The sequence below is a fragment of the Petaurus breviceps genome, unplaced genomic scaffold (genome assembly GCF_028583685.1).
Source record: "Petaurus breviceps papuanus isolate PSGF00001 unplaced genomic scaffold, PetGlider_PUasm1.0 183, whole genome shotgun sequence".
NCBI classification, from domain to species: domain Eukaryota; kingdom Metazoa; phylum Chordata; class Mammalia; order Diprotodontia; family Petauridae; genus Petaurus; species Petaurus breviceps.
Window position 1 is genome coordinate 13867216 of NW_027185791.1, and position 26127 is coordinate 13893342.

The following is a 26127-nucleotide window of genomic DNA, read 5'->3' on the forward strand; positions in this document are numbered from 1 at the left end:
CCCTCCCTCCCTCCTTCCCTCCCTCCCTCCCTTTCTTCCTTCCCTGCCTGCATCCCTTGGCCTACATTATGAATGATTATTGGGCCAGATAAACAAGGACCATTTGGTTTCTGTACTCATCCTGGCATTTCAGAAACATTCATTGAATGGATTCCCGTTGACCCTGGCTGACTTTCCTTTCTCGCTCCTCCCCATACCTAGCCCCAGGTGGGCCTTTAGAAGAATAAAGGCCCTTTACCTCTGGAGGAAGTAGTCTAGGGGCAAGGATGCCAGACAAGGCAGACAAATGCATTCCTCCTCTATCCGCCAGCAGCTCATTGCATGTAACCTTGAACAAATTACTTCACCTCCCTAGACCTTGGCATTTCTCATCTCTCAAATGGAAATGGTAAGGGCAGCTAGATGATGCAGCACACATAGTGCCAGGCCTTGAGTCAGGAAAACATCTTCCCGAGTTCAAATCTGGCCTCAGACACTTACTAGCTGGGTGACCCTGGGCAAGTCACTTCACCCTGTTTGCCTCAGTTTCCTCATCTGTCAAATGAGCTAGAGAAGGAAATGGCAAAACCGCGCCAGTATCTTTGCCAAGAAAATCCTAAATGGGTTCACAAAGAGTTGGACACATCTGAACAAGTGAACACTTGTGTTTATTCTGCCTCTGACATTGATATTGGCAGAGAATCCTGGGCAAATTCCATAACCTCTCTGTTCCCGGCAGTTCTAAGAATAGGAGTAGCTGCTCATCTGCAGCGGCAGAGGGGGTTTCTTCATGAAGAACTCCTTCCACAGATTGAATCGGGGTCCCCCCAACACCTGTACTGGCCGCTTTCAGGGCTTTGGGGAAGAACACATAGAGGTGACAAATGGGACAGGACGATTGCCAAGTCTGGCCCAGCACCTGTGCCGTGGGCCTGGTCCACCGAGAGAGACAAGAAAGGTTAAACCCTTGTTTTCATAGCTTTTGGTACAGGGGCTTTTGACCTTGGGTCCACATAGCTTTGGGGTATTTGGGGTAGGCAGGAAGGGCTTGAAATTGGAAAAAGTTTTACTTTTCCTTCCCTCGTAACTGAAGCGTAGCATTTCCTTTGATTTTGCTGCTGACAACAAACCACAGTAGTATTAACAACAGAACCCATGACTTTTTTGTTGATAGACATCACAGCTATTTCTGTAGCATGGTTACAATGCTTACAGATATCTTAAAGGAACCTTTATGTTCCTCGTTACTTAGAACTGTTATAGCTATTAGAACTGATACATATGTTACTCTCTGTCACAAATTTTAAACAATATTTTGTAACTCTTATAATTGATTTCTTTTGTAATCCTATTTTAATGCATGTAAATGCATTTTAAATTTTTTAAAATTTAATGCTTGAAAAATATTTTTAAATTATGAAGAACAGATTCATAGGGTTCACCAGAATGCCAGAGGAGGGGTCCATGACACAGAAAAAGGTTAAGAACCCCCACCTCAGATTCTGGGACAGCTAAGGGGTACAGTGGATAGAATGCCAGGCCTGGAATCAGGAAGAACTGAGTTCAAATCTGTCCTCAGACCCTTACTAGCTATATAACCCTGAGCAAGTCACTTAACTCTGTTTTCCTCGGTTTCCTCATCTGTCAATGAACTGGAGAAGGAAATGGCAAACCATTCCAGTATCTTTGCCAAGAAAACCTCAGATGGGGTCACAGAGAGTCGAACACAGCTGAAAATGACTAAACCACAGAAAAAAAAACCCTCTGAGGTTTTAGTTGGCAAGATCAGAGATAGACACGTACAGGACATAATTAGGGAACACTACAGGATAGTCTGAGGTGAATGTATGGGCAGTAAGTGCTGAGCTGAAGGCATGGGGAAGAGGGTCAGAAGGCTTCATGGCGCTCCTGCCGTTTAGAGAGCAGAGGAGAAAGAAGAGGGAGCACTTCAAGCTTTGGGGCTGGGGTGTTGGGGAGGAGAATGGAGGGAGAGAGAGCAGAGGAAAGAGCAAAACCAGAGCGTTTTCCAGAGAGTGTGAGGAGGCTGGCTCGGCTCGAGGAGGCAGAGGGTTCATCTTGGGAAGTGTGGGAAACAAAGCTGGAAAGGTAGACCTTAGAGGGGGCTTGAACATCAGGCTGAGGAGTTTGGACTTCATCCTCTGGGGCTGCAGGGAGCTGTCGAAGGTTTTTGAGCAAGGGGGTAGCATCAGAGTTTGTTTTGGGAGGGTTGGATCATGGGTTATAGACCCGAGAGCTGGCAGGGGCTTTAAAGATCATGCAGGCCAACCTCATCATTTTACAGATGAAGGAAAGGAGTCTCAGCAAGGGGAGTGATTGGTTTACTTACTCAGGTAGTAAGTAGCAGAGGTGAGGCCTGGTCCTTGGACTTTAAATTCATTCATTTTTTTTTTCTTTTTGGAGGGGGGAGGGCAGGGCAATTGGTGTTAAGTGACTTGCCCAGAGTCACACAGCTTGTAAGTGTCTGAGGTCAGATTTGAACTCGGGGTCTCCTGAGTCCAGGGCAGCATTCTGTCCATCTGCCACTGAGGTCACGTAGCTAATAAGAATGAGTCTCCTGATTGCACGTCCAGGGTTTTGTTCACTGAACCACTTTGCCTCTTCTTGGACTGGACGGGATTTGGTTGTGGTTGTGGTTGTGATTAATGACTCACGTGTTTGCAAAGCATTTTACATAGATTTGATTCTTTGACATTCACCCAGTCCTTTGAGGTAGGTCCACTCATCTCCATTTTATAGATGAAGAAACCGAGGCCCAGAAAGATTATCTTCCTGACTCTGAGTGCACTGCTTTCAAGCTGTTCTGCCGCACTTCTTAATTTTAGCTCCCTCCTTTGGTGCTGGAGTGTGAGCAAGATGGGCTGGAGGAGGGAGGGGGAGGACAGAACCTGGAGGCCCCTCGTCCGGAAGAGCAGAACATGCTATTTAGAAGTGGTGTGGGGGCTGGCGATCGAGGCTGGTGGGTGCGAGGGCCTTGCATTGGTCAGATTTTCCCTAAGCTTGTCCCCTCATGCCTTTCTCCTTGTCTGCTCCCAGGGTGGGTATTTTCCTGAACACGTGAAAGCTATGACCAGCCTGCGGTGGCTGAAACTGAACCGGACCGGGCTCTGCTACCTGCCTGAAGAGCTCGCTGCCCTTCAGAAACTGGTAAGATTCTCCCCCCAGCCAGCGTGTCTCACCCTCTCCTGGGGCCTTGGAGGCGGAGGGCGGGGAGGCAGAGCCCGGTGCATGGGAAGGAATGGTTGTGGGGGCCTCTCCCTCTGCCCCCTTCCTCAGGCTCGGTGTAAGCTGTCTCTTGATTTCCCCCCCCCAGGAGCACCTGTCTGTGAGCCACAATAACCTGAACACTCTCCATGGGGAATTGTCCAGCCTTCCCTGCCTGCGGGTGAGTCCCTGTCCTGGAAGAGACACTCCCTGCCTCGCCCCTGAGTCTGTATCAAGTGTCCAAGCCTGGGGAGCATGGAGGAGGCAGAGATTGTCTCTGCCCGAGAGCTCATAATCTATGTGGTCAGAGAAGCAAGATTCGTGCTTATGAAACGGTAGGGAAGAATCCAGGAGATGTGCATCATGACAGGCTACAATGCGTGATCCAGACAGTGACTTGAGTAGGGTCTTAGAGGGGGAGGAGGAGACCAGAGTGTGCTGGGGTGGTCAGCACAGGCTTGTGGTGGCCCTTGAGCCAGGAATGAAGGACGGTTAGGATCCGGAACAGAGGAGGCCTGTCAAACAACATCGCTCTCTCCCTCTGGCTGTTGTTAGCCTGGGCCAGGCAAAGGAGAGGACGTTTTAGCAGTTAAGTGGCACCTTGGGCCATCTGGGCTTAGGGCTAGCAGGCAGAGGCATGGGCAGGGTGGATTTCCTGTGGGCTAGGATTGCAGCATGCATCACCCTCAGCTCCCCAGAGACTGCAGGGAGGAGTCCAGAGAGAGTGGGGGGACGCAGGGAGCTCCAGCTTCTGTTTACCCTGGTTCCCCCACCCGTCTCATAGAAAGGGTTTTCAGACTTTTGAGGGTCTTTAGCCATTAAAATTTTCTCCCCTCACGTAAACTTTTTAACCTGCCCAAGTACCCAATACTAGGTGGTACAGTAGATAGAGAGCTGACCTAGAGTCAGGAAGACCTGAGTTCATATGTGGCCTTTGACAGTAGCTGTGTGGCCCTGGGCAAGTCACTTAACCCTGTTTGCCTCAGTTTTCTCACCTGGAAAATGAGCCAGAGAAAGAAATGGCAAACTGCTCCAATATCTTTACCAAGAAAAACCCCGAATTGGGTCCCAAAGAGTCGAACACGACTAAAACAAGAGAACAACAAAGTACCCGATTTAGCATTCCACAGAGTATGCATTCGATAAATATTTGTTGTATTATCTGTAGGCCTCAAAATGGTTAGGACGGCAGTAAGACACAGGTTCAAATCCCAGCTCTGATGCTAACTGATCTTAGGCCAGTCACGTAACTGCTGTAGGCCTCAGTTTCTGCATCTGTGAAATGAGGGCCTTGGACTGGCCGGCCCCAGAGGTCCCTTCCACATGCCCTCTGGATCTGTGATCCCAAGTACCCATGTCCACATGCATCTCTTCCAGGATACTGCCTTTCACGAGAAGGCATGATGTTTTGTTTTAGGACAGACCCTTCTCTCTTCCTAGGGCATGTCTTCCTCAGATAGAATTAAGCCTAGTTGTCTCCTGCTGTCATTGTGACAGATGAGACGTGACGCTTGCACTTGGATCGTTTATTAGATGGTGGGACAGAGGAAGGACATGTGCTTTAGTCAAGTTTTACTGCTCTCTGTGCTGCCTTTATTCCGTTGTTGCCGTCACGATGTGGACGGCCCTCTTGGCCCTGTTTCATCATTCTGTGTACATCTCACGTTTCCCCGTCATGTTCCTTTCTGTTCATATACCGCAGGCTCTGAGGCCATTCATTCTTCAGTTGCTGGGCAGGTGTTTTGTCTCCAGCCTTTTGTTATCATGGATAATATTTCTCTGAATGTTTTTGTATCTGTGAATCCTTTCTTTCTCTTCTGTTTCCTTGGAGAACAGTATTATCATTCCTTTTTTTTTTTTTAAATTTTCCTTTTTTGAGGCTTCGTCATACCCTGTTTTCCCTCTGCTCCCCACCATGATCACAGAATCCTAGAATATCAAAGCAGGAAGTCCCCTAGACATCATCCAGTCCACCCCCCACCCCCCCCATTTCACAGATGAGGATTTAAATCCAGGCTTGATGTGGCCCGGTGCCTTGTCCAAGGTTAAACAGCAAGTCACTGATGGGTACAATTAGACCTGAGGCTTCCTGATTTTTAGGCCTGACAGTTTTCCTCATTCTTTTTTTTGCTTTTTGGAGGGGGGGAGGCAGGGCAGTTGGGGCCAAGTGACTTGCCCAAGGCGACACAGCCAGCAAGTGTCAAGTATCTGAGGCTGGACCTGAACCCAGGTCCTCCTGATTTCAGGGCTGGTGCTCCACTCACCATGCCACCCTCGTTCTTTCTATTCCACCAACTGTCTTCCTCTTGAATTCAGCTGTAGGTCCCTAGATGAAATGCATTCATGCCCCCTTCCTTTCTCTCCATCCTGGGAGCCTATTGGAGGTTCCTGATGGACTCTTACATCCCTCAGCTCTGGAGTGAGGTTACTAAGTCTTGTTACTTCTCTTGTAGGCAATTGTGGCTCGAGCCAACAGCCTGAAGAATTCTGGGGTGCCAGATGACATCTTCCAGCTGGACGACCTCTCCGTGCTGGTACGTAGCCCCACTTCTTCCAGGCTTCCCCTGGATTGTTTGGGTCCCTAAAGAAGCCACCCCAGCCTGTAAGTCATGCCCCCAACATTTGGGTTTCTGAATTTATTTCTGAGGCAAAAATCACAGCCTTGCCTGGAGCAAAAAGGAAACCATGAGTGGCCTGTGTCGGTGATGCAGAGAGGCTTTGTTGCCCATAAATGGGGTTTTTTTATTTTGAATGATTGAGTGTCAGCTATTCTATAAACCCTCAATTTCCTGGTTCCCTGGATTTAGGAGAAAGCAAAAATCATAGGAAAACAAGCAGAGGTGAGGGATTTTAAAAACCAAAACCAGCTTATGAGCATGTTCTGGGCTTGGTTCACAGCACATCCCAGCTCTGATCCCCTTTCTTTCTCTGTGTCCGTCTGGCAGGGGTGGGGAACCTGTGGCCTTCTGGGTCCTTGGGTGCAGCCTTTTGACCGAGTCTAAGTTTTACCGAACAAATCCTTTTATTAAGGGGATTTGCTGAGAAGTTTGGGTTGAGTCAAAGGGCCGCTTGAGGATCTAGAGGGCCACGTGTGGCCTTGAGGCTGCAGGTTCCCCGCCCCTGACGAGGGCTCAGAGCAGTAGTTACCAAACTTCTGATTGTGTACCCCATTATGAAAACCTTTTTTTGTAAATTATAAACTACCGTGTGCGCGTGTGTGCACATGTATTACATTGTTAGTCCTTATCACCTAACCAAAATTGACATTTAAAAAGATGAGAGTAAATATTTTTTTAAAATAATTTAAATTTTAATTTAGTGGTACAAAAACATTTTGCTTTCACTAAAATACTGATTATAAAATAATAATTTTATAAGTAATAAATTGTTAATTTTGTTGAAGTGATTGAATAGGCTTCATTTTTTTTAAAAGAGTCTTGGTCTAACACTTTGGTATGAAGTGGATCATTCTAAGTTCTTTTTTTTTTCTTGCTTTTTGGTGGGGGGAGGGCAGGGCAATTGGGGTTAAGTGACTTGGCCAAGGTCACACAGCTAGTTTTTATGTAAGTGTCTGAGGCCGGATTTGAACTCAGGGATTGAACGGATTGAACGACCTCCTGACTCCAGGGTCGGTGCTCTATTCACTGCCCCACCTAGCCGCCCCCTTCAGTTCATTTTATTTCAGTATTTTAATGGCTTTCATAATGGAAAAAGAAACTTCCTAGACACGGATATTTGTCGGAAGTGAATCATTGGCTGTTCTTACTAAAGCGTTATACACATTTTCCAGTTTTAGCCACTGAATATGCAGAAGTTTTTATTGAAATATGGCTAGCAATTCTCCATTTTCCCTGATGTCAGTCACTTGTTTTTGCAAATGGATCAGGAGAAGTTTCATCTTTATATTTTTGAATAATAGATCCAAAACCCACTGAAACTCTTTGTTTGGAAGATTTTTAAGTGGTTTTGGAAATTCTCTTTCCAAGCTTTTGAAGGTTTTTAGTTTTTAAACATCTTGCTAATTATGATGAATTCATGCTCTCATTCCCTGCTGGGATGGTAATTTACACCTGGAATCCTTGCTGCTAGGAGGAGGCCGAGGCTGGTAGATCTCACAGCTAGGTGATGCAGTACATAGAGTGCCAGGCCTGGAGTCAGGAAGAATCATCTTCCTGGGTTCAGATCTGGCCTCAGACACTTCCTAGCTGTGTGACCCTGGGCAAGTCACTTTGCCCTATTTGCCTCAGTTTCCTCAGCCGTCAAATGCGCTGGAAAAGGAAATGGCAGCCCACTGTAGTATCTGCCAAGAAAACCTCAAATGGGGTCATGGTGAGCTGGACCTGACTGAGATGACTGAACAATAACAGCAGAGACTGAAAGACTATTTGGGTTCAGGAGCTCTGAGTAGCAGTGGGCCTAAAGCTGATCGGGTGTCCAGAGTAGATCTTGTGCCAGTATTGGTGAGCCCCTGGGCTGCCTAGAGAGGACCCAGTCAGAAACAGAGCTGGGCAAAGCTTCTGGGCCTGTCGGCAGTGGCACATCTAGTCCAGGCAAGGCAGGAGCAGCGAGTTCCAAATGGAACCCTGGGGTATAGGAAGCGGAGTTCTGGGCAGAAGCCTCCTGTGACTCCCTGCAGCTCCAGGGCAGTCTGGTTGGAGGCCTGGACTTGCCCCAGGCCGGGCCAGACAGGCCAGCTTCAAAGAAAGCAGACAAACTCCAGGAAGATGCATCACAAAAAAGTATGTGGAGCTGATTAGAGTAGAGTTAGATGTGACACTCGGTTTCAAAGCTGCTAGGCGAAGCTTAGCCTGTGGATGTGTGCTCGGTGAGGGCCGTGGACAGAGTAATGGGACGCGCAGTCTAAATCTGCGCAAAGTAAGATTTAAAAAGTGAACATGGGTTGGCCTCCATGTTTGTTCTGGGTGTGGTAGTATGCTAGGGATGCAACATCTGTGTATTTACTTCTGTACTCATAATTTTATTGTAATTAGTATATTATCGTATTAATTATATTTCCATCGTTAATTATTATTTATTAATGACATTGTTAATACAAAATATGCATGAGGGGAGATGAGCCAACGGGGGCCTACTTCTTGGCCAGTCTCCCGTTTTTTTGGTGTTTAGTCGTTTTTCAGTCATGTTCAACTCTGGGACCATTTGGGGGGTTTTCTTGGTAAAGATGCCAGAGTGGTTTACTGTTTCCTTCACCAGCTTATTTTACAGGTAAGGAACTGAGACAGAGAGGGTTAAGTGTCCAGGGTGCCCAGGGTCACACAGCTAGGCCTGGCGCTCTAGCCACAGCACCGCCTGGTGTTCCTGGTCCCCAGTTACATAACCACCGCACCACGCACTCACAGTAATCTCAGAGCAGCGGATTGCTTCCTCAGGAGCTGACTAGCCCAGAGTGGGAGCAGAATGATCCTTATCTACATGGAGCACAAGCTGGTTTCTTAGCTAAATCATTGGATGGTCCCTTTGTTAATCCGTTGCCTTTATCCAATGGCCATTGAACTTCAGGATTTTTTTTTAAAGCAATCGGGGTTAAGTAACTTGCTCAAGGTTACACGGCCAGGTGTTTCTGGGTTAAGTGTCTGAGCCCAGATTCGATCCCCAGGTCATCTTGACACTGGAGCCGGTGCTCTTACTCACTGAGCCACCTGGCTGCCCCTAGGATTTTCTTCACTCTTTGTTGACATTGCTTAGACCAGGGGTGGGGAACTTGCAGCCTCAAGGCCACATGTGGCCTCTAGGTCCTCAAGTGCTGCCCTTTAACTGATCCAAATTTCATAGAACATCTGTGGCCACACAAAGGGCTGCACTTGGGGACCCAGAGGGCCACATGTGGCCTTGAGGCCACAGGTTCCTGACTCCAGCTTAAGACTCTTTAGCTAGATTTTTAACAATAACTGGGACAAGAAGGGTTTTTGAACACCTATAAAAGCAGATGATATCAGTAATTATTTTTTGTCATCTTAATTTCTGAATCTGTTCCTTCCCCTCCTCCTCCCTCCCTCTGTTGGTCATCTCTTATAAGTAGAAAAAAACAATTCATAACCAATATATCAGCTAAGTAAGACTGACAGTATATGTTGTGTTAACCCCATAGTCATTCCCCTCTGCAAAGAAGGATGAATGCTTTGTTAACTAGGAAACTAAGAGCTAACATTTATAATAGTATTAATAAAATAATATCAACACAATCATAATACTATTAATATAATTCTACATAATAGTATTGGTGTGTTAATATATATTATACCGTAACATATGACAATAAAGCATTATATATTATGTTATATATTATATCATATATATAATTGTGATATTGTACAACATATATTTATATTGTGTTATATTACAAGCATTTTATGTTCATTCTCTCATTTGATACTCACAGAAGTACCCTGAGATGTAGGCGTATAGATCTTGCCACTCTTCTGACCTTGGGGTTGGTGTCCCAAGCTCTGATGCCTCAAACGTGATGACACATTTGGGCATGTGCCTCCTTCTCTGAGTGGGTTGGGCGTCTGATATTTCCATCTTGGTTAAAGGGTTGAATGGTTGAGGTCCAGCCTACGATGGCTATTTAGTCCCTCCTGGTAGGAACAGCAGTAAGGAAACAGTGGCATAACAGATGGAGAGCTGCCCTTAGAGCCAGGAAGATCTGGGTTCATGTCCCACCTCTGACATGGGCAGATTGTGTGACCCTGGTCAAGTCATTAGCCTCTCAGTGAGTGCTCCAAGGCAGCTCTCCAAGACTGTAAGTCACAAAGGAGATGCTCAACTACATTGGAAGAGGGAGTTTCCTCATAGGTTAGAGCTGTGGCCCAGAGTCAGGAAGACCTAACTTCAGATCTGACCTCTGACACTTACTAGCTGTGTGACCCTGACTGACCAACAGTAGATCCAGCCCAAGCCTTGCTTGGTCCTTGTTTGGGTTTTGATGGCTCAGAGAGAGGATGAATAGCTATTGTTTCTCTTTCTGTCAGAAGCCCTGATGAGCTTCCTCTCCAGCTGATTTTTTTGACTAGGTAAAGAGGCCATTCTTTGCCTCATTTCTTACTTTGCCTTAAACGCTGAATGGGTGTTGCCCCAAGCAAACTGAGACCTGGGAAAGACCTGAGCTTAAAAAGGCCAAGGTCTCCCACTGTATCCTGGCCCGATCTCTATCTGGCTGCTGGACCCAGATGGCTCTGGAGGAGAGAGTGAGGCTGGTGACTTTGCACAGCCCCCCTCACTTAAATCCAGTTTACTTGCAGATCATGGCAGCACCTTCCTGATGTCACGGTCCCCTTCTAGAACGAAGGACAAACCTCAACAGTAGATTTTGCTGTCCCTGTTTTACAGGTGAGGATTTTGAGGCTTGGAGAGAAGTTAAATGACTTGTCCCTGATCACACAGCTAGGCAGAGGTAGGATTTGAACCCAGGACTCTGCAAATGGAGTACTCTAAGCCCTACACCGTTTGGCTTTATTATAAAAGCTGTGGTAATTTGTTAAAATAGTTTCTGGATTAGACCAACCATTCTCTTATCTCCTTGTACCTTGCAGAGTGTTTTCACATTCATCTGCTCGTTATTGGTTCCTTGAAACAACCCTGTGAGAAATGCAGGGCAGGCATTTTTCTTTCCATTTTCCAGATGAGAACATTGAGACCCAGGGATGAGGTGACTTGTTCAAGGTCTCACATGGTTTAAGAGCCAGGACTAGAGAGCTCATCTAACTCTTTGTTTTTAATATTTTCTTTCGTGTCTTCTGGTTTTTGTGTAGCATTGCTCAGTGTTTACCCCTCTCCCTGGCAAATGACCCTTCCTAAATGAATGTGCAACACTGACAACAGAAAAAAATGTTAAGAAAAGCCAGCTGACTCAGTGACCAAGTCTGACATTGTATTCAACAATCCACACCCATAGCCCCCATCTTTAACCGCTGCTGCAAGCAAGGACATGCTCCCATATCTCTTTTTCAGGTCCAAGATGGCGCAGTACAATTGTCCTCCCGTTTTCTGATCCGTTATTGATGGGCCTGGCTCTCGGGGTCCTCCTCAGGCAAAGGGGTCACCCCAGTCCTATATAACAGAGGCTCACCTGGTAGCAGGATGGCCGCAGGAGGTCCAGGGCTCCTGTCTTCTTACCTTCTGCTTTCCCTTTGACCCTAGGACCTGAGCTACAACCAGCTGACAGAATGTCCCCGGGAGCTGGAGAATGCCAAGAACATGCTGGTGCTCAATCTCAGTCACAACAGGTGCCTGCCCGGGTCACACAGGGGAGCAAGAAAGAGAAGGGAGGGAGGGTGGAAGCCTCCAGCTTCCTCCCCACCCCTGCCTTCCTGGTCCGAGGCTGACCCAGGTCCCCCTTCTGTGATTATTTATGCATATTCATACACACACACACATAAAATCAGCAGTGGTGGGGGAAGTGTTTCTGTGGACATAGTATCCCAGAGCTCCAAAGAATCGCTTTGATAAAAGGGGGTGATAGAAGCCCGGCCTTAGAAATGACCTAATTTCAGCCTCACATTTTACATGTGGGGAAACTGAGGCCTAGGGAGGCCCATGGTCACACAGGAAATTCAGTGACATGGTTAATGCTAGAACTTGGGTCTTATGACATGGAGAATAGCATCTATTCTCTTATGCTCCAGCTATTCCCTATGAGGGCTGAGAAGTGAGAAGACTCCTTGAAACAGCAATGGGGGATAATGAGAGTGTTCCAATGGAGACGGCATCTCAAAGCTCCAAAGAGTCATTCTGATAAGAGGGTGGGCTTTGGGAGTAGGCCACTAATAATAAGGATAATTAGAGATGGGGGTGGAGGGGGGAACGGTGCAAGTTTGGGGAGGGGCAGGATTAAAAAACGGGTGGTGAGGTGAGCCTGTGACTCCCCCCTCCCCGTCTCTCCCCCAGCATTGATAACATCCCAAACCAGCTCTTCATCAACCTGACTGACCTGCTCTACCTGGACGTGAGTGACAACAAGCTAGAGAGCCTGCCCCCCCAGATGAGGCGCCTGGTGCACCTGCAGACGCTGATCCTCAATAACAACCCCCTCATGCACGCCCAGCTCAGGTACCGGCTCCCCTGGTCCTTCCCCCCCATGCACCCTCTGCCCCACCCCTTCTGGTTGTCTGCAGCGTTCGCTCTTTTCCCTCCAGGCAGCTCCCTGCTATGACAGCCCTACAGACCCTGCACCTCCGGAACACCCAGCGCACCCAGAGCAACCTCCCCACCAGCCTGGAGGGCTTGACCAACCTTGCCGGTGAGGCAGAGGATGATCTGGGGGTCAGAGTGGCCCTTGTGGGGAGGGAGAGGTGAAGGGAGGAGACACACAGAAAGCAGCACTAAAGGGGGAACTCAGTGACCTAGAACACCTCCTAGGTCCTCGGGTGTGGCCTTTTGACTGAGTCCAGGTTTATAGAACAAATCCTTTAATTAAGGGGGTTTGTTCTGTGGAGTTTGGAAAGGGCTGCACTTGAGGACCTAGAGGGCCACATGTGGCCTTGAGGCTGAAGGTTCCCCTCCCTGCCCTAGATCCTCATATCTGCCCTTCCTCTGATGTGCTGTGGCCTGGGCCTGGGTTCTGGGGATCTAGTAATGTGACAAGGATACAGAGGCCTTGTAAATTAAATACAAATATGCGGTGTTAGGTTTAGGCCAGAGGGGTCGTGGCCAGAATCACCTGGCCTGGGGGGAGTCATTGAGGAAACAGGCTTTCAGAGCTTTCTTCCACCAGCATTCTTGGCTGTCCTGAGCCTCTTTCCTCCTGCCCTTCCTGCACCAGGGGAGAGGTTATTGGAGTCGGATTCGAGGTGGGCACCAGGCAGCGTTCAGGGGAGCCCCAGGCTGGTAGAGTAGAGCTCTGGGTCTCTTCTGGTCTGCTCTCCCTCCCCTCCCCAAAGCCTGGTCCTTCTCTGTCAGATTCTTAGTGCTGTCACCCTCCCAAACAGATGTGGACCTGTCCTGCAATGACCTGACCTGGGTGCCCGAGTGCCTGTACACCCTCCCCAACCTTCGCCGCCTCAACCTGAGCAGTAATCAGATCTCAGAGTTGTCTCTGTGCATCGACCAGTGGGTCCAGGTGGAGACGCTGAATCTGTCTCGAAACCAGCTCACCTCTCTCCCAGTGAGTGACCCAGGCTTCTGCCAGCACCTTTTGGGGAGTGGGGTGGAAAGGGATGGGGACCATAGTCCTGGAAAGTGGAATGCAGATGGTACCATCCAATCTGATGGGATGGAAATAACTTGGGGCTGTGGGCCTTGGAGAGAAAAGAAGTAGAGAAAAGATGGGAGAAACATATTACCCACTTCCCACAAGGAAGATTTCTGTGAAGTGGTGGGGGAATTTGGGGGAGGGGGAGCGGGGTCCTAGTGGACCACAAGCCTGACCCTGACGGATCTCTTTGTCTCTAGTCTGCCATCTGCAAGCTGACTAAGCTGAAAAAGTTATACCTGAACTCCAACAAGGTGGATTTTGACGGCATCCCCTCCAGTATTGGCAAGCTGGCCAACCTGGAGGAGTTCATGGCAGCCAACAATAACTTGGAACTCATTCCTGAGAGCCTGTGCAGGTGGGATAAGGGCCTGGGTGAGGAAAAGTGCTTCTTTAATCCGCTTCCCTCCTGAAAAGCCCAGCTGAGAAGCCTCCAGGCCCAGGGAAGGGAGGCTCAGGACGGGCCTGGGACTCGCCCCATGTCTCAGGCCTTGAGACAGAAGTCTGATTCACCTTCTTGATGTAATATGAGTCTGCTTCTTTTTCTCCTTCTTTCCTCTGGGGGGATTGAGGCTAATGGTTTAAAAAAAACCCAATGATTTCTAGCATCATTCAGCTTGCGACCTTTGCAGGGATTCTTCTTAATTTCCTTTTGAGTCATGGCAATCTGTTCAAACCTGTGGACCCCTTCTCAGAGTCGGTGTTTTTAAGCATAGCTAGGACTCAGTTGGTGCAAATAATGAATCTTATAAAGTGATCACGTTATGTGAATTTGCACGGTATATTTCCACTGGGCTGTACCAATGACCATACTTTACGTAATTTTTTTTTTTGCTTTTTGGAGGGCAGTTGGGGTTAAGTGACTTGCCCAAGGTCACATGGCTATTTTTTTTGTGTTAAGTGTCTGAGGCTGGATCCGAACCCAGGTCCTCCTGACTCCAGGGTGGTGTCACCTAGCCGCCCCCATTTTACATAATTTTAACTTCTGACCGTGTAGATTCAAATACATGTGACCACTCATTGTTTACACTAATCAGAACCTAGCTGTACATAGAATAAAATACAAAAGGAAACCAGTTATGTTAAATAAGGATGTAAATGTGTTCCTCCTGTGAGTTCATGTACTCCTAGAAATATCGAGAGCCCCTTGGTTTGGCCAAGTCCTTGCCACTCTTCTGACCTTGGACTTGGTGTCCCAAGCTCTGATGCCTCAAATGTGATAACAAATTTGGGCATGTGCCGCCTCCTCTGAGTGGGTTGGGCGTCTGATATTTCCATCTTGGTTAAAGGGTTGACTGGTTGAGGTCCAGCCTACGATGGCTATTTAGTCCCTCCTGGTAGGAACAGCAGTAAGGAAGCAGTGGCATAACAGATGGAGAGCTGCCCTTAGAGCCAGGAAGATCTGGGTTCACGTCCCACCTCTGACACGTGCAGATTGTGTGACCCTGGTCAAGTCATTAGCCTCTCAGTGAGTGCCCCGAGGCAACTTTCCAAGACTGTAAGTCACAAAGAAGGTGCCAAACTGCAATGGTAGAGGGAGTTCCCCATTGCAATGAAATCACAGGCCCAGTCCAGTTATACTCTGTGCCTACTTGGTATCTTGGGGTACTCCAGAGAGTCACCACTGCCATTGACTGGCTGTGTGATCTGGGCAAAATCCCTTAAAATGTCTGTGATTTCATTTTTTTATCTCTACAGTGGGACTGATGATTCCCTTCCCAAGCGGCTCATGGAGATTTTGTGAGAATCAGATCAAACAGTATAATGTATGAAAGCTCTTTGGGAACTGAGAAAACATTGTGTGTGTGTGTGTGTGTGTGTGTATCTGTGTGTATGTATATGTATACACATAAATACACACATACACATACATATATACACATAAATATATACATGATGGCATCATCATTATTGTCATCAGTGAAAAAAAAGTTTTATTATAATTAATGCTCTCAGGTCAGGTCAGACTCTCAGTTAGACTGCAGGCCTCAGGCCTGACTTATATTTGCTATGTGACGCTGGGCAGACCTCTTAAATAGAAGTTAACCTTGTAACTGAGACTCTAGAAAAGGTTCTGACCTGGCCTACTTGTTGGTAAAGGAAGTTACTTGATAGGATTTCCCTGGAGCAGGAATCCTTAACCTCTTTGGTGTCAGGGACCCCTCTGGCAGTTTGTTGAAGCCTTTGTACCCGTCCTCAAATTAATGTTTTTAAATATATAAAAGAAAATTACATAGGAAGTCAATTATATTGAAATAGAGGTATCAAAAATTTTTTTTTCTAAACTTTGTTAACCCTAAGTTACCCCTTGCCCATAGACCAGTGAAATCTCAGGTCCGTTTCCCTGTGCTCCGACCTCATCGATTTAATGATAATAAATAATTCTGAAGTTTACCCGTTCCCTTTTTTCTTTACTTTCACAGCAGCTGGGTTCTCTACAGCAGTTATGTCAAATTCAAATAGAAAGGAATCCCTTATGGGGCCACATATTGATACAGAAAACCACAAATTAGCATTACCTATCTTGTGTTGTAGTTTTGTTTATTTTGTCAAACATTTGTCCAATCACATTCTAATCCAGTAGGCACTGGACTCCCATACTTCTACTGCATAGGTTTCTTCATTAGCATAAGAATCCAAACTGCATCTTTCCTAAGCTATTCATTATTAACTCATGTTCAGTCATTTTTCAGTCATATCTAACTCTTCTGTGGCCCCATTTGGGATTTTCTTGGCAGAGATACTGGCGTGGTTTGCCATTTCCTTCTCCAGCTCATTTTATAGATGAAGAAACTGATGAGGCAAACAGGGATAAGTGACTTGCCCAGGGTCACACAGCTAGTACGTGTCTGAGGCTAGATTTGAACTCAGGAAGATGAGTCTTCCTGACTCCAGGCCTTGAACTCTATCTACTGTGCCACCTGACTGCCCCCATTATCAACTCAGAGTTTTGGGGTGATTGAACAACCCAGTGTTTTAAAATCTGGTTTTGTATTTGTTTGTTTTTAGTAGCCAGGCCATCTTGCCACCAAAACAGCACTGTGTTAAACCCTCAGACCAACAGAGTACATTAAAATTAGACCTATATTTTTTTCTCTCAAAGGTAGGATTGGGGGAAAGGTGTGGGATGGGCAGGGGAGTGGTATCATACTGGCATAGGGGCTGCTGTCATCCTCATGTGGATGACCCTGACTCTCCTGGAGGCTCGTGGCTAGATGGGTTAGGTTTCTTCGTCTCCTGATGTAGTGGCAGCCACATTGGCACACCCAGGATGGCTGCTAGCACAGGTTCTTAGATCTGCTTTACTAGGAAAGAGAGCTGTTTAAGAGGTCAGCAGTTTGTTAAAATTACATTCACTAGTTCAGGGGAAAAATCAGCGCCCTGAACTACAGAGAAAATACAAGCAGAGAAATAAAGATCTGCAGACAGGGCTCTGCCTGCCTGAATCAAAGCAGTATTGCTCTATGTGTTACATACATCCCTGGATCAAGAGAGCCTTTACATCTGAGTGGTCAGGGAGCCCTGAACATACGGCCACTCAGAATCTGAACCAGGGAATCACAAGATCCTTCTCATAAGGGAGCCCCCAAAGCAAAACACCAGCTCAGAGTATATGCACTTCTCAGAGCCAGAGGGCATCACCACCCTAATTAGGAATTAGCAAAAGGTGTGAAATCCTTCCTAGAAGCAAGCCTCCCCTAAGCAAGCTTCCCTTAATGGGCTCCACCCGAGATCTGTTAATGGGGAGGGGAGGGGATAGGAAATTCAGTCACATTAACATTACACCTACCCAAGGATTCATCAGACTAGGTCTTCTTAATTTTTTGTGTGTCATAAAATTTTTATGAAATTTGACTGTCTTGACTTGAAATTTGACAGAATTAATATTCTTTTGGACAGCTAGGTGGCACCATAATACAGAGAGTGGCAGGCCTGGAGTCAAGAAGACTCATCATCCTGAATTCAAATCTAGCCTCATACACTTAACTTACTAGCTGTGTGACCCTGGGCAAGTCACTTACCCCTGTTTGCCTCAGTTTCCTCATCTGTCAGATGAGCAGGAGAAGGAAATGGCAAAGCCACTCTAGTATCTTTGCCAAGAAAATCCCAGATGGGGTCATAAAGAGTCAGATGTGACTGAAAAATGACTGAACGACAAAAAACAGCAAAAGATTTAATTTTTTCCTAGCCAAGACCTTTTAAAATCTGTCCATGAACTCTTTTGGGGGTGTTAGAATTCCTGCTTTAGGGGATGCTTCGTGTGACTAGTGACACATCTCAGCTGACTCAGAGCCTGTTCTGGGGCGCGTGGGTGCCGGGAGTCTAAAGTCCTTGTTCTGAGGTCTGCCCCGCTTGGTTCCCACAGATGCGCCAAATTAAAGAAGCTGATCCTCAACAAGAACCGCCTGGTGACCCTGCCGGAGGCCATCCACTTCCTGACAGATGTAGAGGTAAGTCCTGGGCGCGAGCCTGGCAGGGTCAGAAGCACCAAAGGCCTGGTTCCTGTTTTAACACTGGATTTGGAGTGAGAAGCTTTGGGTTTGAATTTAGGTAGTCCCTCTGACTATGACTCTGGGCAAGTCACTTTACCCATTCTTTTTTTTTTTTAGATATGTTTTTTAAATTAAATTAAATTTTTAAAAAATTTTATTTTAGACTCAGATTTACACTTAACTTATTTAGACTCGAATAGAGAAAAGAAACAGGAACATATCATAAACTTAAATTTTGGACCTTAAATAGAAAGTAAGAAAGAAAAAAGTATGTCATATGCATAGCAGAACATAAGAGAGGGCTCAAAATACGTAACAAAAAATTTTCATTTCAAGAAAGCCTGTATGGGGGGCGGCTAGGTGGCTCAGTGAATAGAGCACCAGCCCTGGAGTCAGGAGGAACTGAGTTCAAATCCAGCCTCAGACACTTGACCCAATTGCTAGCTGTGTGACTTTGGGCAAGTCACTTAACCCCAACTGCCCTCCAAAAAGCAAAAAAAAAAAAAAAGAAGGCTGTATGATAAATAGTACTAGTGGTGTTGAGAACTGTGCCTCTTTTCTTTGCTTCCTTGTGAGTTTTCTTTTGTTCTCTGCTGTGCACTTTTTTACTTTGTTCTTTTTTTTTACCCATTCTTTAAAACTGAAAGTTAGAGATACATTGCTTACCTGCATCAAGACTGATGGGATATTCCCTGCACATATGAAATTACAGGTCTGAATTCCCCCCACCCTAACCACCTTTGAAAAAAATGTTCAAGACATGCTTCTAAGTAGCTAGGTGTCATGGGGGATAGAGCACTGGACCCTGAGTCAGGAAGACCTGAGTTCAAACCCTGATTCAGACACTAGCTATGTGACCCTGGGCAAGTCACTTAACCTCTCCCTCAGTTTCCTCTTCTGTAAAATGAGGATAATAATAGCATTGACTTTTCAGGGTTGTTGTAAAGATCAAATGAGAACACTTAGCCCAAGTTCTGGTACATAGTAAGCAACTTATAAAAGTTAGCTCATATTACTATTAACTTCCTTTCTCCTCCTCACAATTATTTTCCTGGAACTGTTCATCATTGGATTGTTCATCATTGTAGCAGCAAGCACCCCAGCGTCCCCAGGGCGGCTGCCAACACAGGTTCTTAGATCTGCTTTTCTAAAGGAAAGCGACTCAAAATGGGTTTACCATCTTACTTTAATCAATCAAACATCATTTACCTAGTTCAGGGGGAAAAGTCAGCACCCCGAACTTCAGAGTAAACAGACAGAAGTTACAAGCAGACAGAGAAACAATTCAGCAGACAGGCCTCCAACCGTCCAACCATGACATCTACACCTAGTCACAGTTACCAGAGAGGGAAACATCAACATCTGGATTTTCAAAGCCGGGGGCCTCTAACGGCTGCCCAGAGTCTCGTCTGATCAAATCACAGAACACTTCTCAAAGTGAGCCCCAAAACAAAGCCTCACATCAGGGATTATATAGCCTTCTCCTGGCTCAGAAAGTGTCACAACCCTTTTGACCCACTGCCCAGTCACAAAGCATTCCTGAAAACCAGTCACAGGCTCCAGGTGCACTTAAGCCTATCAGAGGGCCTAGGGGCAGGGAAGATCTTAAATTCCCATTCCCATAACAGTGGTGTTCAATGACACAGTCAGATTTTAAGGAGCTATGCTATTGAGTGGGATATTTTTCCTGGAAAATAAGAGAATGTTATAGAATCCTGGTAGGATCTACTTGTGGGTGGGCAGGTGGCCCAGTGGAGGGAGCCCTGGACCTGGGGTCATGAAGACCAGGCTAGACCAGCTTCATACGTTTCACGGTTGTGTGACCCTGGGCAAGTTGACTTGATCTCTGTTTGCCTTACTTTCTTCATCTATAAAATGAGAATAATATCGCCTCCCTCTTAGGGTTGTTATGAGCATAAAATGTGATGATATTTGTAACGTGCTTTGCAAACTTTAAAGTCCCGCAAAGTGCTAGCTCTTATTTTTGTTATCATTATTTTCATCTCCTCTGGTCCTCCCCCCTGCAGGTCCTGGATGTGCGAGAGAACCCTAACTTGGTGATGCCCCCCAAGCCAGCAGACCACTCCTCTGACTGGTACAATATCGACTTCTCACTGCAGAACCAGCTGCGCCTGGCAGGTGCTTCCTCAGCTACCGTGGCCGCTGCCGGTGCAGGTGGGTCCAGGGCCCTTCGTCGGGGTGGGGCGGGGTGGGGTAGACGGGGAGGGGACAAGGACATCCCCTCTTCCTTTCCCTTCCCTCCCCCACCAAGGATGGATGGAGTAGTCAGTGTAACCCCAAATCCCAGGCCTCAGTTTTATCCCACCCTCAGAAAAAAGAAAGGAAGGTATTCAAAACCCTTGTAGCATTCAAAACTAATCATGCAAAATAGGTTCCCACATCGGTCCCATCCAGAATTGTGTCTCATTTGTGCGTATTACATCACTTCTGTGTTACAGGGTTTTGGGACACCCTGTATGGTAGGGTCTGGCCAATTTCCCTCATAGAAGTAGTCTTCAGAGGCGTAGGACTTGGCTAAAGTCATATTCTTTCTTCAGGTTTTATTCTAATTTTTTCAATTAACAAGCATTTTTTTCCTCTCCCGTCCAGGAGTAAACAAAAGCAACAAATGTGTAGTCAAGCAAAACATTCTAGAATGACCATGTCCAAAAATGCCTGGCTCATTGTACATCTTAAGCCCATCACCCCTCTGTCAGGAGTTGAGTAGCATTCCCTTAATTCTTTAAAAAAAATTTTTTTAACATTTATTAAAAAAATTTCAAGTTCCAGATTCTCTTCCCTCCAGCCCTTCCCCCACCTATTGAGAAGGCAAGCCATGTGGTCTCAATGATACGTGTGAAGTCATGCAAAACATGTCCACATTAACACATTTTTTTGCAAAAAAAAGGAAAAACCATGGTTTTCATCGGCACTCCGACGGTTATTTCTCTGTCTGGAGGCGGATGGCATTTTTCCATCATGGGTCCTTTGGAACTGTCTCGGATCAGTTATGTTGCTCAGAGTGATCTTTCACGGTTGACCATCACGGTATTTCTGTTACTGTGTACAGTGTTCTCCTGGTTCTGCTCACTTCTCTCGGTATCGGTTCATATAAGTCTCTCCAGGTTTTCCTGAAACTGTCCTGCCTTTCATTTTTTATAGCACAATAATATTTCATCATAATCATATACCACAATTTGTTCAGCCATTCCCCAGCTGTTGGGTGTCCCCTCAATTTCCAATTCTTTGTCACCACAAAAAAAATTGCTATAAATATTTTTGTACATGTGGGTCCTTTCCCTCTTTTTTGATCTCTTTGGAATACAGAGCTAGTAGTGGTATTGCTGGGTCAAAGGGTATGCACAATTTTATAGCCCTTTGGGCATAGTTCCAAATTTTTCTTCAAAATAATTGGACTAGTTCACAACTCCACTGACAATGTATTAGTGTATCTGTTTTCCCATATCCCCTTCAGCATTTGTTATTTTCCTTTTCTGCCTGATCGGTGTGAGATCACTGCCTTCAGTCTTGATTGTGTTTCTCATCTGCCCTTCAGCGAGTGGTCCCAAGGACCCATTGGCTCGAAAGATGCGCCTTCGTCGGCGTAAAGATTCAGCCCAGGATGACCAAGCAAAGCAGGTGTTAAAGGGCATGTCAGAGGTGGCTCAGGAGAAGAACAAAAAACTGGAGGTAGGAAAAAATCATCCCATCCCAAACTGGCACCGTTCTTTCCCTGCCCTCTAACTCACAGATTTCATGATCTGAGGGGAAGACCCTGGGTCACATGGGGAATAAGGAACTCATATTTCTGGGGTGTGTGGTTTTAATTTATGGCTGTCAGTAGGTTCATTACCTATTCATTTCAATAAACATTTATTGTATGTTTATTGCCAGGAAAAGTACTAGAGATACAGAGACAAAAATTGAAAGAGCCCCTGGCCTCAGGGAGGATACATTCTTTTGGGGAGTGCAGTGTCTTCAGAAACGTAGTAAATATATGGTATAGACAAAAGAAAACATGCACCACAATTTCAGGGGTGGGGGAACATCAATGCCCAGGGAAATCAGAAGAGGTCTTTCAGATGCTTCCTGAACCGAGTCTTGAAGGAAACTGGGTGATAAAAGTGAAAAAGGGAGAGCACTCAGGCATGACTTGGCAGCTGGGTGGCCTAGTGGATAGAGCCCTGGGTTTGAAACCAGAAAAACTCATCTTTGTGAGTTCAAGTCCAGCCTCAGACAATTACTAGCTATATGACCTTGGGTAAGTCACTTAACCCTGTTTGCCTCAGTTTCCTCATCTGTAAAATGAGCTGGAGAAGGAAATGGCAAACTGCTCTAGAATCTTTGCCAAGAAAACCCCAAATGGGGTCGCAGAGAGTTGGTTATGACCAAACAACAAAAATTTCAGACATGGGACACAGCCCATGCAAGAACCCGGATTTGAACTCAGTCCTCCTGACTTCAGGGCTGGTGCTCTATTCACTGCACCACCTAGCCCCCCCTCCACTAGATCTTGTCCAGGTCTGAGGCCCTGATCCAGTGTCCTGTTTGGTTTGTACAGTTTAATTTCCCCATGTTCCTAGCCCCGGAAACCTCTGGGTGGCTCACTCAACCAAAAGCCTTTACTGAGCATCTCCAGGCAGTGTGGAGAAGACAGGAGAGGGCAGTGCTTGCCCTCTGGACTCCCAGCCCTCACATCAGATGCAATGCAAGCTGATAGAGAACTGAAGGTGGTTTTGTGCTAGGCGGTGGGCTTCAGAGAGAGACAACACCAGGGCCTGGAGGCGTCTGGGAAGGTCTCTCGGAAGGACCGGTAGTTGAACTGAGCTCAGAAGAGTTTGGAGAGTTAGTGAGGAGTGGGGAAGGCTTTCAGTTTGCCAGGATTTATTTCCTCCCTGTTACCTCCTCCTCTTCTCCTAATTGAAAAAGACAAAATCCAAACCCTTGTTATAACTGTAATGTCAAGCAGACAAATCTGGGAAAGGTTTTAGGACCAGGCTAACGGGGGTCCTTGTGTGCTCACAAGACTCATCTGCAAATCAGAGAGTAACCAGACTGTTTTGTGGAAAACTGGGTGACAAGTTGGGGATATTGCTGGGTCCGTTCTCGTGTAGGTGTGAGTTAGACTGGTGGTATTGATTGATTTAGAACCCCAGGAGACCTTGGAGGTCATTTAGTCCATCCCCTTCCTTTCACACAGGAGGAAACTGAGGCCCAGAGAGGTTAAGTGTCCAAGGTCACACAGGCTCTGGGATCTGAACCTCCAAATCACTTTTCTTTCTGCTGTGCCATGCTGGCCTCTGAGGTCTCTCCCACTAGAAGCATCTTCCTCTTTCACAAAGGAGGCCTAATCTAGGATTTTCATGGGGGAGGAAAGAGACTGAGAAGAAAGAAGAGGTGAATGCACCATGTGCCTTCCCTCTGAGATACCCCCTTCTCCCTAGACATCATCATTTGCATGTTGTCTCCTCTGTTGGACTGTGAGCTCCCTGAGGGGAGGAACCACAGTTTTTCCTTTCTTTGTATTCCGGCGCTTAGCACATAGAAAGGTCTTAATAAATGCTTGTTGACTGACTGACTGATGATTAGGGTTCAATGAGAAGTCTAGGCCGACTGGAGGGAGGGAAGAGGGGGGCAGGGGAGAAGGGATTAGGAGTACATCCCTGGACTTCATTGTCTCTTAACTTGAACCCAGAGGGCATCCGGAGGGCCAGGGGCCCCCCAAGCACAGCCCTGGCCCACATATTTCAGCCCAGTGGAGATCTTTCCCTAACTTTCTCCCCTCCCCCCAACCCTCAGGAGAATGTGGACATGAAGATGTCCGACACCAAGGCCAAACGCTGGGATCAGGGCTTAGAGAAGCCGCCTCTGGACTACTCGGAGTTCTTCACAGAAGATGTGGGCCAGCTGCCAGGCCTCACCATCTGGCAGATCGAGAACTTTGTGCCCACCATGGTGGACGAAGCTTTGCATGGCCGGTTCTATGAGGCCGACTGCTACATCGTGTTAAAGGTTAGTGCAGTCTATAGGGTTGGCATCTGGGGGTGTGGCCCGGGTACTGAGAGAGGGTAGGAAACGGGAGGGGAGAGGAAGCTGGAGGTCCTTCAAGGGAAGAGGGGCAGAAAGCAGCCTTGGGGAAGGGGCTGGCAGAGGCTGGTGGATGGCTGCTCTGTAGATGGGCTGGGGAATCAGCCTGGAGGCGGGAGGAGGGGCTACCTGGGGAAAGGGAAGGGAGCGGCTTGGCACCATCTTGCAGGAAGAGCCCCTCCTGTGCCCTTGAAGAGCACCAGGTCCTAGGAGATCTGATCCCTACTTTTGTTAGGCACCGAGGCTGATGGGGAAGACGGAGAAGATGCACGTCCATGGCCCCAGGATGGTTCACTGAGGGGTGGTGTGGGGCATAGGGGAAGGGGAGGAGGAGAAGATGCCACACGGATGGGTGTGCAGCCTAGCCTGGCTCTGTGTGCCTGCCTGAGGGCCCACCCCCATCCCTGTCCTATCCTCAGACATACCTGGATGAGAATGGCTCCTTGAACTGGGAGATCTACTATTGGATTGGCGGGGAATCCACCTTGGACAAGAAAGCCTGTTCAGCCATCCACGCAGTCAACCTTCGCAACTACTTGGGTGCGGAGTGCCGAACCATCCGGGAGGAGATGGGTGATGAGAGCGAGGAGTTCCTCCAGGCACGTCTTGATCCCAGGAGGAGAAATATTCTTTTTTTTTTTGTAGGGGGGAAGGCAAGCCAATTGGGGTTAAGTGACTTGCCCAAGGTCACACAGCTAGTAAGTGTCAAGTGTCTAAGACTGGATTTGGACTCAGGTCTATTCACTGATTCACTATGCCCCCTAGCTGCCCGCCCTAAGGAGGAATATTCTTGTTAAGCTGCTAGGACATCTCCCCTCTCTCCTTGCCCGCCACCATCACTATCCCTGAGCCCACCTTTGTGGTGAAGCCCATACATTAAAACACTTTCACATTGTGGTACACACACTTGGCCCTTGTGCATGAAACAGTCATTTGTGAGTGTGCACATGTGTGTATACACACTCACACCCACATTCACATTATGTCCCCAGTTGTCACACACACACACATATACATACAGACAACACACACTCATTCACACACACACTCATTCAAACACACATACTCATTCATACACACATACACACTCATTCCTGTACACACACACTCATTCACACATTCATACACACACACACACACACTCATTCACACACACATTCCTGTACACAAACACATATTTACACACACACACACACCCCCATATCCCTCATTTCTCATGTCCCTGGCCATCTCCCTCCACTCTCCACTGGGATAGTTCCCAAGAATGGCCTCAGCTACAAGGCCAAGGCAGTAAATATTCCTCTTTCTACAGGTGTTTGATCATGAAATCTCGTACATTGAGGGGGGCACAGCCAGTGGCTTCTTTACTGTTGAAGACACACACTATGTCACCAGGTGAGGGGGGGGGGGGGAAAACGTGTGGCTGTGGTGTCGCGGGGGGGACTTAACTGCATGGTGTCCTAGCTGAACTTTCTCCCACCGTTGAGTCCTACAGACTGTACCGAGTCTTTGGGAAGAAGAACATCAAGCTGGAGCCCGTGCCCCTTAAGGCTGCTTCCTTGGATCCGCGGTGAGTCCTCTGGTTCCCCAGAGATGGGGGTCGGCTGAGCTCCCTGTGGCCACTGATGGATCTGGCCCCCAGTGCTAGAGGAAGGAGGCCCCAGAGACAGAGCTCTTAAACCATACTTAGAGCCCAAATCACTGGGCTTCCCTTCCCAGCGTGTTTTATCTGGGCCAGGAATGGGTGGAGGGCAATGGGGGGCGAGGGTGGTCTTCTGAGGCTCCCTCTCTGTTCTTTCCAGGTTTGTCTTCCTCCTGGACCATGGGCTGGATATCTATATTTGGAGAGGGGCCCAAGCCACCCTGAATGGTACTACCAAAGCCAGGTGCAGTAGCCAGCCCCGGCCCCCGCCCACCTTGCCCATTAGAAGCAGAGCTGGGTTGCATGCCAGCCTCCCCCTCTATTTGGCTCTGCTTCCACTCTGTACCTTCTCTACTTTACCTGGCCCCTGTTGGCCAGCACCCCAGAACTGTTCCCTGAGCTGGACTGGATGCCTGCTTTATTTTCTTCTTTTTTTTTTCTTTTTGGAGGGGGGAAAGGCAGGGCAATTGGGGTTAAGTGACTTGCCCAAGGTC

The 26127-nt window shown here is 47.2% G+C and overlaps 1 protein-coding gene across 1 annotated transcript in view; it reads left to right on the forward strand.

The window, feature by feature from the left end:
• FLII (FLII actin remodeling protein) overlaps positions 1-26127 on the forward strand; it is a 44328-nt gene that overhangs the window by 8458 nt on the left and 9743 nt on the right. Inside the window, exons 2-17 of the mRNA XM_069087868.1 lie at positions 3034-3144; positions 3311-3382; positions 5655-5735; positions 11362-11447; positions 12109-12270; positions 12357-12460; positions 13149-13324; positions 13612-13769; positions 17778-17862; positions 19932-20079; positions 21461-21594; positions 23704-23916; positions 24411-24590; positions 25304-25386; positions 25487-25561; positions 25794-25877. Coding sequence (XP_068943969.1) covers positions 3034-3144; positions 3311-3382; positions 5655-5735; positions 11362-11447; positions 12109-12270; positions 12357-12460; positions 13149-13324; positions 13612-13769; positions 17778-17862; positions 19932-20079; positions 21461-21594; positions 23704-23916; positions 24411-24590; positions 25304-25386; positions 25487-25561; positions 25794-25877 — 1952 coding nt within the window. The remainder of the gene's footprint in view (positions 1-3033; positions 3145-3310; positions 3383-5654; positions 5736-11361; positions 11448-12108; positions 12271-12356; positions 12461-13148; positions 13325-13611; positions 13770-17777; positions 17863-19931; positions 20080-21460; positions 21595-23703; positions 23917-24410; positions 24591-25303; positions 25387-25486; positions 25562-25793; positions 25878-26127) is intronic.